The sequence below is a fragment of the Glandiceps talaboti genome, chromosome 21 (genome assembly GCF_964340395.1).
Source record: "Glandiceps talaboti chromosome 21, keGlaTala1.1, whole genome shotgun sequence".
Taxonomy (NCBI): domain Eukaryota; kingdom Metazoa; phylum Hemichordata; class Enteropneusta; family Spengelidae; genus Glandiceps; species Glandiceps talaboti.
Window position 1 is genome coordinate 653,860 of NC_135569.1, and position 12,197 is coordinate 666,056.

Consider the following 12,197-nt stretch of genomic DNA (forward strand, 5'->3'; position numbering starts at 1 on the left):
AGGTAGATTTTTTATCTTATTTTATTATATATTTTTGTCATGTGTGAGTATCTAGTTCAGGTTTTCCATTGTTTTCCAAATGGTCTCTGTGTTGTTTATTTCTTACTATCAGATGTACAGCCATTACAGATTGGAAGAATAGTTTTATATTGTCTTATTAAGTTGATGTCAGTTTCTGCATCCACTATTTCTTGTGAGACTTTTTTCTAGAATACGTAAAAAAAAAGTTTAGGGTCGGTAGTGAAAAACTAGATGGGGTCGGGTAACCGAAACCAAATGATCATTTTTGAGGCCTTTAATAGTAAAAAATTCAAATTTTGTGAAAACACTATCAAGTTGAATTATAATGACAAGGAAAAATACACAATGTAATGTAGCAGAGAACTAATAATGGTTTTGATATTGTTTAACTTTTTTATTTTTTATAAACATATTTCCATCTTGATCTGTTTTTACTAAAGAAGGCAGTTTAATGCAACACAGTTTCCACAACTTAAATACCGACTTTCCATCAAATTAAAAAAAGTTGATACATGTTTTTCCACTTTACCAATGATTGTTAGGTACATGTGTAACTCTTTGTCAGGTCTTAAACTTAGTGAAACAATATTAGGGTTGTTCAACTTAGGTTGATTAGGTTTAGAACATTTCCTAAAAATAAACATAACACAAAGATATAACAGGATTACAGACTAAACAAATATTAACCCACAACCAAGTAAGTTTGTTTCTGGTCTTAAAATCCAGTTTATTTTTATATTTAAGAAATTTGGAAAGAACCACAAAACAGGTTTAATTGAAAAATAATACGAAAACAGAACTGAAGTGAAACAAGAAAATCAAACTCAGTTTATTCCTATAGGAATTTTAAGAAAAAAATCTGCAAAAATTGTTAAACTTATGACAGAAAAACAGGACATGAAGTGAAACAAATGAAAACCGCAAAGTAAATTCCAAAAGTAACCAACTACTGAATATTCTAACTTGTGGTTCTTACCTTAAGTACTAATTGAAAGAAATCCTTAACTGCAAAATCTACTTTCCACAAAACACGAAAACCAACAATAACAAACTTTGAAAATAAGACAAAACAGAAATGAGAGAAAAGAGTCCAAAACTAACCAAAGTTGTTTTTGTAAAATGTGCATAGACATTGCCTGCATACCTGTCTTTTTCTCAGCACTGTTCGTTTGCTGTAAACAGTCTTTGTATTAGTTGATTTGAAGATAGGCGAGTCTACCGCCCTTTGTTCCACCGTCTGGGTGGCATCATGCACAAGTCATCTTCCGTCAATAGGAAAGGACTTGGAGAAATGACAAACCGTTTCTCTATGGAATGACCTTCCAACCTTTCATGCACTCTGAAATTTGCACAAATTATGTCGTACGTCTGGTCGCATGAAAACAGAATGGGATGTCTTGCATAAATTCACACAAATTATGACAATTGTATGTACAGATTCGCACTAATGATATCATATGTCTGGTCACAAAATAACTAACAATAATTTGGTCACATATTTATGAAAAAAGTGTTACATGTCTTGCACAAATTATGATATTTCTAGGTACAAATTTATGCAAATTATGATATTTCTAGGTACAAATTTATACAAGTTATGATATTTCTAGGTACAAATTTATACAAATTATGATATTTCTAGGTACAAATTTATACAAATTATGATATTTCTAGGTACAAATTTATACAAGTTATGATATTATTAGGTACAGGTTTTCACAAGTTTTGGCAGAAGTGATAAATTATCGTAAAATTTGCTAAATGATCCAATTTCTACAAATTTTGAATGAATTTATTCTATTTTTTGATACAACTTAAATCAAATTCACAATTTATTGTATTTTTGGTTTATAATTTCCACAAATTGGTAATACAAACATAACAATTTGCATAAATTAACAATTTCTTGGTACAAATTTACAAAAATATAATTTTTTAGTTTAAAGTTACACCTGATGATTCTGTGTACAGCTTTGCACAAATCACATCTTTTGGTACAAATTTGCACAAATCACATCTTTTGGTACAAATTTGCACAAATCACATCTTTTGGTACAAATTTGCACAAATCATATCTTTTGGTACAAATTTGCACAAATCATATCTTTTGGTACAAATTTGCTCAAATCATATCTTTTGGTACAAATTTGCACAAATCACATCTTTTGGTACAAATTTGCACAAATCACATCTTTTGGTACAAATTTGCACAAATCATATCTTTTGGTACAAATTTGCACAAATCATATCTTTTGGTACAAATTTGCTCAAATCATATCTTTTGGTACAAATTTGCACAAATCATATCTTTTGGTACAAATTTGCACAAATCACATCTTTTGGTACAAATTTGCACAAATCACATCTTTTGGTACAAATTTGCACAAATCATATCTTTTGGTACAAATTTGCACAAATCACATCTTTTGGTACAAATTTGCTCAAATCATATCTTTTGGTACAAATTTGCACAAATCATATCTTTTGGTACAAATTTGCACAAATCACATCTTTTGGTACAAATTTGCACAAATCACATCTTTTGGTACAAATTTGCTCAAATCATATCTTTTGGTACAAATTTGCACAAATCACATCTTTAGGTACAAATTTGCACAAATCACATCTTTTGGTACAGATTTGCACAAATCACATCTTTAGGTACAAATTTGCACAAATCACATCTTTTGGTACAGATTTATACAAATCACATCTTTAGGTACAAATTTGCACAAATCACATCTTTTGGTACAAATTTGCACAAATCACATCTTTAGGTACAAATTTGCACAAATCACATCTTTTGGTACAGATTTGCACAAATCACATCTTTTGATACAGATTTGCACAAATCATATCTTTTGATACAGATTTGCACAAATCATATCTTTTGGTACAAATTTGCACAAATCACATCTTTTGATACAGATTTGCACAAATCATATCTTTTGATACAGATTTGCACAAATCACATCTTTTGATACAGATTTGCACAAATCATATCTTTTGATACAGATTTGCACAAATCACATCTTTTGATACAGATTTGCACAAATCATATCTTTTGATACAGATTTGCACAAATCATATCTTTTGGTACAAATTTGCACAAATCACATCTTTTGATACAGATTTGCACAAATCACATCTTTTGATACAGATTTGCACAAATCACATCTTTTGATACAGATTTGCACAAATCATATCTTTTGGTACAAATTTGCACAAATCACATCTTTTGATACAGATTTGCACAAATCACATCTTTTGATACAGATTTGCACAAATCACATCTTTTGATACAGATTTGCACAAATCATATCTTTTGGTACAAATTTGCACAAATCACATCTTTTGGTACAAATTTGCACAAATCATATCTTTTGGTACAAATTTGCACAAATCATATCTTTTGATACAGATTTGCACAAATCATATCTTTTGGTACAAATTTGCACAAATCATATCTTTTGGTACAAATTTGCACAAATCATATCTTTTGGTACAAATTTGCACAATTCATGTTTATGAATACAACGGTGATATAATAGTATCTGTATAAATTTTAACAAAATCTTAATTTCTGGGTTTAAATTTATGCAAAGTATAATCTGTCTTTGCATAACTTTAAATATCAGATTTCAAGGTACATATTTGTACAAATTGTTTGACAAAATGTAAATTGGGCAGAAATGCGCGCACATTATCATATTCTGCAAAAATAGGTACATATCATATTCTGTCAAAATAGACACACATCATATTCTGTCAAAATAAGCACACATTGTATTTTGCATAAATATCATAATGAGCAAAATAATTTGCACAGACTTTTAAAAAGTGTTTAAAAAGTAGTTGACATATATAACTAAGTTTATGTTGTTTCATTCATAACTTTGTTTCTGTCAACAACAGTGATTAATGATCATGGCTACACTGTCAATCTGTTATTCTGTTCTAAACTTTTAACATGTTCATGCTGATGCTGTCAGCGTCAATGTATTCACTACTTCTCATGTCTAGACCAGTCAATTCATCGATTAATGCTAATGAACGCTATAAGAAGCAGGTGAATGTTACATAATATTGTCTGGCAAAAACTGGCATGTCGTCTGCACCCATTAATTTACATAAATTTTCATATTTTTACATGAATTTACAGAAATTTACATATAATATTCATGATTCAATTAATACTGTATACAACTTGCCAAATGATTTGCTGTGATCATGAATGCATTGTGACATGCAATCTTTTTGTCAGCATTCTTTTTGTGATGTACCAGTCTGTATGCCTTAGGGTTCAGTCAAGTCCTGTTGTGAGAATACCCCCAGAAGGATAGATTGAATTAAATCACAAATACTATTGATTTTGTAAGATTGGGCCATTTCTTTTTGCTCCTTTTTCATCATTAACACCATTAGACTAAAATAATGGGGTCATCAGAATCTGAAGGAAAGGAGGTACAACAAACAAACAGGTGACATTTGTGAACTTGATGGTGGTGTTTTCAATTCATATTGTATTTTAAAAGAGTGAAAAGAGAGCAATTCTTGAAAGGTGTCTGTACAATATTTATAATCATTTAGTAAATTTAGGTTGTTGTTTTACTTGGTAGATAACAACACTTTTACTGCTGAACACAGCATGATTATTATTGAGGGGAATCTAAAAAGCTGAATGAATGTAAATAAACGTCTCTACATTACAATCCTACTAAAGTGCTGCCTACACAACATAACGTCAACTTGCCAAAACAACATAACATCAACTTGCCAAATGATTTGCTGTGATCATAAATGCATTGTGACATTCAGTCTTTTGGTCAGCATTCTTTTTGTGATGTACCAGTCTGTATGCCTTAGGGTACCGTCAAGAAACGAGGTTATGTAGTTGGAAGAAAGCTGTGTACTGTTTGACTTTAAATACAGTTTGACAACAATACTTTTAAAATCACAGGAGACTGTGGTGTCACCATCTAACATCAGCTGTGTTATTTCTCCTTGCAATCTGGCCATAGAAGGCGTACATTTTCAATGTAGTTGCTTCAATCAAAGACTCTACATGTGTAGGCCTATGCTTCAATCCAAAGGGAGGAATCTAATACTTTCTGCACCAATACAAAAGGCTGTGGCATTTCAATTTTGCTATCAGTGATGTCATTTTCATTTCCAAATCTGGCCATTCAGGGGTACATTTACAAAAACACTTTTTTTCTCGTCAAATACAAAAAATAAGGTCGGTTGGGTCATGAGAAACAGATAAAAAACAGTGCCCATCATATACATGATATATGAAGTAATCAAATGTTACATAACAGTCTAAACAAAATGTGAATGTTGTCATCAGCAATCGGAAATTCATTTAATATTCATGATGCAATGAATAACTTTGATGTGAAGAATGCATCCAGCTTTATTTCATCTTTGAATAAAACTGTTCTTTTGTCTGCAACAAGAAATTTAAAGTGCTGTCCAGCAAAGCGTGGTCGTCTTTATGTAGACATAGGTATATGTGATGACTGAGAACAAAACAGATGTTAACACCTATTCTGTAACACAGTAATTGCGGTCTGACTTGTTGTGGGCCAGCAAATAGAAAGAAAGGAAGTGCTTCATTCAATGAGATAATTCTGGTATGTGGAAAACCTAACATCGGGTGTTCAAATAAAGTAGCAGTTTTAACCAGACTTGGACTTGTCCTTTTACTCAAACTCCACTTATACCATACTCAAGTCCATCTGTGTTGAACAGTTTGTCATACCATATCACTGTAGTTGGACTGATACATATAGTCGATTTTCCGGTTCCAAGATGCATTGCGCGAGAGGACGTCGCTTTTAGTCTTGTTTTGTCTTTATTACATTTAAAATAACATTTTCATCAGGAAATGATGGTAAGACATGTTGACCTCTTTGATTATGGGTGATTTTAAAGAACAAAGACTGAACGCCATCGATGACAGAGTGGAATTTTACGGGTAAACCCAGGGTACCGTCATGTGACCCCCCTGAGTAGCGCGTGCAAACCCCTCCACGCGTACAGAATACATGGCATTGTATGGAGAGACACGCAATGCATCTTGGAACAAGCAACATATCTATTTGTACTACAAACTAAACATTTAAACCTGAATTTGTCTAAAATTAGAACTAGATTAAGAATAAATGGTTCCCACTTTGAATGAATGAATTATACTATTGGTTTGTTTTGCTAACTGTAAAGAACAACATCGTTGTTGCAAAAAGTTTAAATTGTAAAAAATAGATAACTAGATTTGTCAACTTCCATAACAGTCATTGCATTCTAACTATTCCCATAGCAAACCCTTAGGGAGCTACCAGAACGTGATGATAGAAGTGATAAGGATTTCTTTTGTGTATGTGATAAATACCAATCTAGTCAAAAGTCAGTAATAAATTATTCTGAAGGACATAAGGCTATATTGCATGTGCCTATTGCAATAATAGAAATTATTTTAACGACCAAAACGTGTGATGAAATGTTTAATAACTTAACTTCTGTTGCCTAGCCTCTTAAACTACTGTATGTGAGGAAGAGTTTTATTGCCTTCCTTTAAAGTAGTATGTGCCTCTCAAATAAAATCTCAGAGTTTTGTTTTTACTTGAGTCAAGAAAACTACAATCCATTCCTAGTCAAAATCAAGAAAAATAATCAGGGATCACCATGGATAATTTTGAAATAGTGGTCAAAATGAAATCAAAATTAAGTGTTTTGAAATCCTGAAAATGACCACTGTCATCATAGTGATATCAAGATTCTGAAAATGACCACTGTTGTCATAGTGATATCAAGATTCTGAAACACACCAAAATTGAGAATTGAATGCAGAATCATTACATTTGAAGTAAATAAATTGGCCAAAATTTCAAATTTCTAAAAGTTATCATGAATTTCACCAACCTTGACCAGTTACTGTGTGCATTTTAAAGTAGTATTTTTGAAATAGAAAAAAAAGAATCTCATTGAGTTTGGAATTGATTTTGAATATTGAATTTGAATTTGAAATTTGGTTAGAACAAGGTAAACTTTATTAACCACATCACAACAGACATCACAACATAGGCAAGGTCAAATCCCTCAAGACTTTGTTCTTTGGACAAATGTCTACTGTATGAGTCCATGTATATAGACTCATTTCTACTGCACGAGTCCGTGTATATAGACTCATTTCATAGTCTAGAAGTTTATACAAATGATTAACAGCTTGTTGACAAACAAATTTCTAAAGAATTGTCGAGGCGTAACACAGGAAAACATAAAAAGTATTATGTTGTGACATACAGTAAGTTGACACAAGGTGATACGCAGGGGTCACTATTTTGATCCATGCAGTCAACCGTGGTGTCTTTTTACAATGGAAATACTCAAGGTAACATGGTCAGAATTCTTGTCATTCCCATCAACATTTGGTTATTCTGGGTCAGACTCTTCCAAGCATCAGAGACCCACTTGGAGGTTTGTGATAAGTAGGCCAGCAGTACTGACATGACATATCACTTCAAATCAGAGTTTGCTTGCACAGTTGACAACATTTTAAACTTCAACAAAATCTTGATAAACGGAAGATGTAATTTTTTTTTACAAATACAAACATGTTTTTAAACTACTTATTACTAAAAGCAAGTTTCTCTATTAATCATCGCACAATCAGAATTGTGGACAAGTTGTCGATGAGACCAAGGCTGGTTTGTTGTCAATTACAGAGATGATATGACAAACATACATGTAGCGTGGCATATTGCACAGACTTGTGAAATGTTAGCATAATAATGACAATGGTCATTTAGTCAGAATTGAACTATATTACTAAATGTTGTATCGGTAAACATAGTGACAGAACACACACATTGTTCCTGTTTTGAGTCACTAAATGTTGTATTGATTTGATAAACATAGTGACAGAGCACAAACATTATTCCTGTACTGAGTCACTAAATGTTGTATCGATGTGATAAACATAGTGACAGAACACACACATTATTCCTGTACTGAGTCACTAAATGTTGTATCGATGTGATAAACATAGTGACAGAACACACACATTATTCCTGTACTGAGTCACTAAATGTTGTATCGATGTGATAAACATAGTGACAGAACACACACATTATTCCTGTACTGAGTCACTAAATGTTGTGTCGATTTGATAAACGTAGTGACAGAACACACACATTATTCCTGTACTGAGTCACTAAATGTTGTGTCGATTTGATAAACATAGTGACAGAACACACACATTATTCCTGTACTGAGTCACTAAATGTTGTATCGATGTGATAAACATAGTGACAGAACACACACATTATTCCTGTTTTGAGTCACTTTTAAGTGATGGTTTTCTCTTCACAGAGTACTATAGGTAAAACCAATGTTGATATTGAGTCCAGTGAAGTTTGTAAAGAAGCCTAGCTGAGTAAATAGACTTACAGGATTGTCATAACACTGTTAGATAACCACAGTGGTACACTTCTTGGTACCTGTAATCTTAGCCCCTACACTGTGCTTCAATACCATTTTACACTCATGGTCGACTTCTATTCTCATGCCTGCTTATAGTAATACATGTGTAGCATGTAGAAGTTACAGTGTTGACCAAGAAATTTAATGCTCTTATTGTTATGATGTTCGTAGGCAGTAATTTCATGAAGTGAGAATTAATGTTAGAAAACAGAATACTGTTGAGTTGTTAGTGTGTACGATACAACATGTCAGAATGTATGCTATCAGCTATCTATTTCATGATTAGGATAGTCTAATAGGGCTGAACAACATGACGTACTGTAAACCAACCAGTAGATATTTTTACCACTTATAATATTTCTGTTTCTGTTATCTCTATCAGTGCTATTTACAGTGAGTTCAATGTCTATTCTAATTGTGAAAAATTAGTTAAAACAATGTTTAGAAAGTGCAGTTACAAAACACTGAAAATTGTTACTATTGTTGAACTTCCTGTTATAATATTTTGATGAAAAACTCAAATTTTTATTAAAAAATTTCAACAGAATACTCCTATTTCACCATCACCATCATTGCATGTACATTCACACTTCTTTCCTTCGTACTTTCAGAAAAAAAGTGTTATCTGTCCTGTCTGTAAAGAATGTGTCTAAAACTGTTGCCTTTGATGTCTTTTCTTTCTTGCTTTCCCCCTTTTCTTGCACTCATTTTAGTTGAAACCACCCATCCTCCAAGTGTGACCTCAGTTCGCACTCATGTCACTGCAAACACACTTACAGTGTCTTGGACACGGCCCTCAGAAAGTGACATTATTGTAGCAGGGTACACCATTGGTTATGGTGTACGGCAACCAGACATCTACCGGGTTAATGTAGATAGCAGCCAGTTTCAATACACAATAGACAATCTATTGCCCTCCACCGAATATGTTGTCACAGTACGTGCGTTCAACCAAATTGGTGCGAGCTTCCCGACTTATGAGGTAGTAATGACCGAGAGTGCAGCAAGTAAGTCTGTCCGTCCATTCATGTCTCCTCGCATGATAACGAAAACCTGCCTTATTGCACCAAGACACACACACACACACACACACCAAGACACACACACACATACAAACACACATAAACACAGACACACACGTCGCATGACTTCTGCTTCTGTAATGTCATCAAAGATATGTATTCTAATTTGAGAGATTAGTTGTTTTCTGCATAAAAAGGTAGTAACAGAGAAAATGGCTTGTACAGCTACAAGTTATTTTCTTGTGGCACACCATACTATGCGGAAGAAGCTTAGGATGGCTGTGAGCGTGCTTTACTGCTGGCATAAAACTTCCTCTCACTGCGAAAACCACAAAACTGTAACTGATGTCTGCATTCACAGATTAATTTTCCGTTGCAAATAAAGTGCATTGGTATGTTGCTATATTATGAAAATTATTTAATTGACATGGAATCTTTATTTCTTAAGGCAACTCAAATGCTTCTATCATATCTAAAAAAAAAAGGCGCAGAAAATTAATATTACCAAACTAGCAGTGAGCTGCTCACAGTGTGAAAAAAAGCATAATAGCTAAATCACAGAATGGGCAATGTCACCTATGGTACTAGTCATGTTTGGTATTTTCAGGCAAATAATACTAATATGAAAAAAAAAAAAATTGTAAAATTTTACAAAAAAAATAATTGTAAAATCAAGACAATTTGGCAGTCTGAGTTACTTAATGATAATAAGCTTAGCAAAACAGTCCAGTGTAAATTGTATTTATTGTGAAAAAAATGTGCAAAACAAATTTGAAAAATATTTTATGGTATTCACAATCAAATTGGATAGTGAAATATGTAGTCACTTTGGAATGGTAAATTTGATATTTCAAGTTTACTTTGGAATGTAAAATATTACTGTCAAACTTTGAAAGTGCCATCATGACTGCTGAGAAGACATTTGCTTGTTTAGTTGGCTTCAAATTTTTTGTGTGCAAAACTTGCAAAAATCTGTTTTGTTTTCAGTAATTTCCTGCAACCCTGGTGAGTTTGCATGTGAAGATCAGAAACAGTGTATTGATGAGAGTCAGCAGTGTGACACCTTTGCTGATTGTAACGACAGGAGTGACGAAAAGGACTGTCCTGTGACGTGTGGTTTTGAAGAATTTGCATGTGATGACAAGCGACAATGTGTTTCCATCTACCAGTATTGTGATGGCACAGAAGACTGCGATGATAGGAGTGACGAGGTTAAATGTCCCAAAGCTTGTAATCTGGGAGAATTTATGTGCAAATCAGGACAGTGTATTGATGAGAGGAGACATTGTGATTCTTATCCTGATTGCTCTGATCGATCTGACGAAGAAAATTGCCGTAAGTGTCAAAATCTTTTGGCGTGATAAAATTTGGATTCTAATTAGAATACAATTTTTTGAAATAGCCCACTGCAGTACTGAACTAGTTGAAGTTGCAGTCCACTATAACTAGTTGAAGCCACATACCCATTTACTGATTCTTGATTCAATTTCCAAAACTTACTCCCTGACAGATATCCAAATAAATATCTATTTCACATCCATATTTCGACTTAGAATTCATGTTTTTCCCTGTAGCTCAAGTACCAACTACAGCGCCCTCAACAACAGAACCAAAACAATGTAGCCGTGATGAATCAACCTGTAATAATGGAGAATGTGTTAAGAGAGATTATGTTTGTGATGGTGACAGGGACTGTACAGATGGTTCAGATGAAGTTGGTTGTGGTAAGAATATGTAATGATATCATTAATAATATTAACAGATATGAAATTTATTGAAAAATGTGCAAAAACACTGAAAAGACAACAGAAATCGATAATATGTAAATTTGCCAGGTGAGCTCATGATAGTCAAACACAAGATAATGGCAATGATTGGTTAAGTTAGGTAATATGTAAATTTGCCAGGTGAGCTCAAGCTAGTCAAATATTATATTATAATATTACATATTATTAAACATTGACAGGTGAACAATAATTAGTCAAAATACAAAACAGTTGCTGTAATTGGCTAAACTAGATAATATGCAAATTTTCCAGGTAATTCTGACACTTGTGAGCCCAATGAGTTTAGATGTGAACAAGATGAAGGTTGTATTCAAAAGATCTGGAGATGTGATGGTGAAGAAGATTGTTTAGATGGCTCTGATGAATCTAGTTGTGGTAAGTCTTCTCATTTGTATTCTAAATATATTTTTGCATGTGTACAGTCAGTGATTTAGTAACCTCTTATTTGTCATTGCATATTCATTTTTAGATAGATAGAGATACAAGAGGTTTGGACCAAGCACATGGCACATTGTCCTGAGAGTACATGTAGGCCAGACTTCTCTAGATCACTGTTAGTATGTAATATGTTGTTTGAATCTTTCAGAGCCAAAACGTCCAGGTGAAGCATGTGAAACCTGGGAGTACCAGTGTTTGGGTGGAGAACAGTGCATACCAGCCAGTTATCAATGTGATGGTGAAATAGACTGCAATGATAGATCGGATGAAATTGGATGCTGTGAGTTCACAACTCTCTTAGTCTAGATGTTACCCCTGTCTTCAATTCTCAAGATCTCTCACCTTGTCTAGCTCAGTGAAAAATCATGAACCAAAAGCTGTTCATGCAAATGAGTAAACCCCCACTGTTCAAGAAAACCCAGACACATTCTCATTTCAAATTAAA

General features: G+C 33.2%; 1 protein-coding gene across 3 annotated transcripts in view; it reads left to right on the forward strand.

The window, feature by feature from the left end:
- Positions 1–12,197, forward strand: part of LOC144451584 (basement membrane-specific heparan sulfate proteoglycan core protein-like) — a 140,007-nt gene that overhangs the window by 67,881 nt on the left and 59,929 nt on the right. For all 3 annotated transcript variants that reach the window (XR_013482300.1, XM_078142471.1, XM_078142472.1), the window contains exons 7-11: positions 9,219–9,512; positions 10,515–10,862; positions 11,102–11,251; positions 11,567–11,689; positions 11,901–12,032. Coding sequence is in view for 2 of the 3 variants with exons in the window: in XM_078142471.1 (XP_077998597.1) it covers positions 9,219–9,512; positions 10,515–10,862; positions 11,102–11,251; positions 11,567–11,689; positions 11,901–12,032 (1,047 nt within the window). In the remaining variant the exon portion in view is untranslated. The remainder of the gene's footprint in view (positions 1–9,218; positions 9,513–10,514; positions 10,863–11,101; positions 11,252–11,566; positions 11,690–11,900; positions 12,033–12,197) is intronic.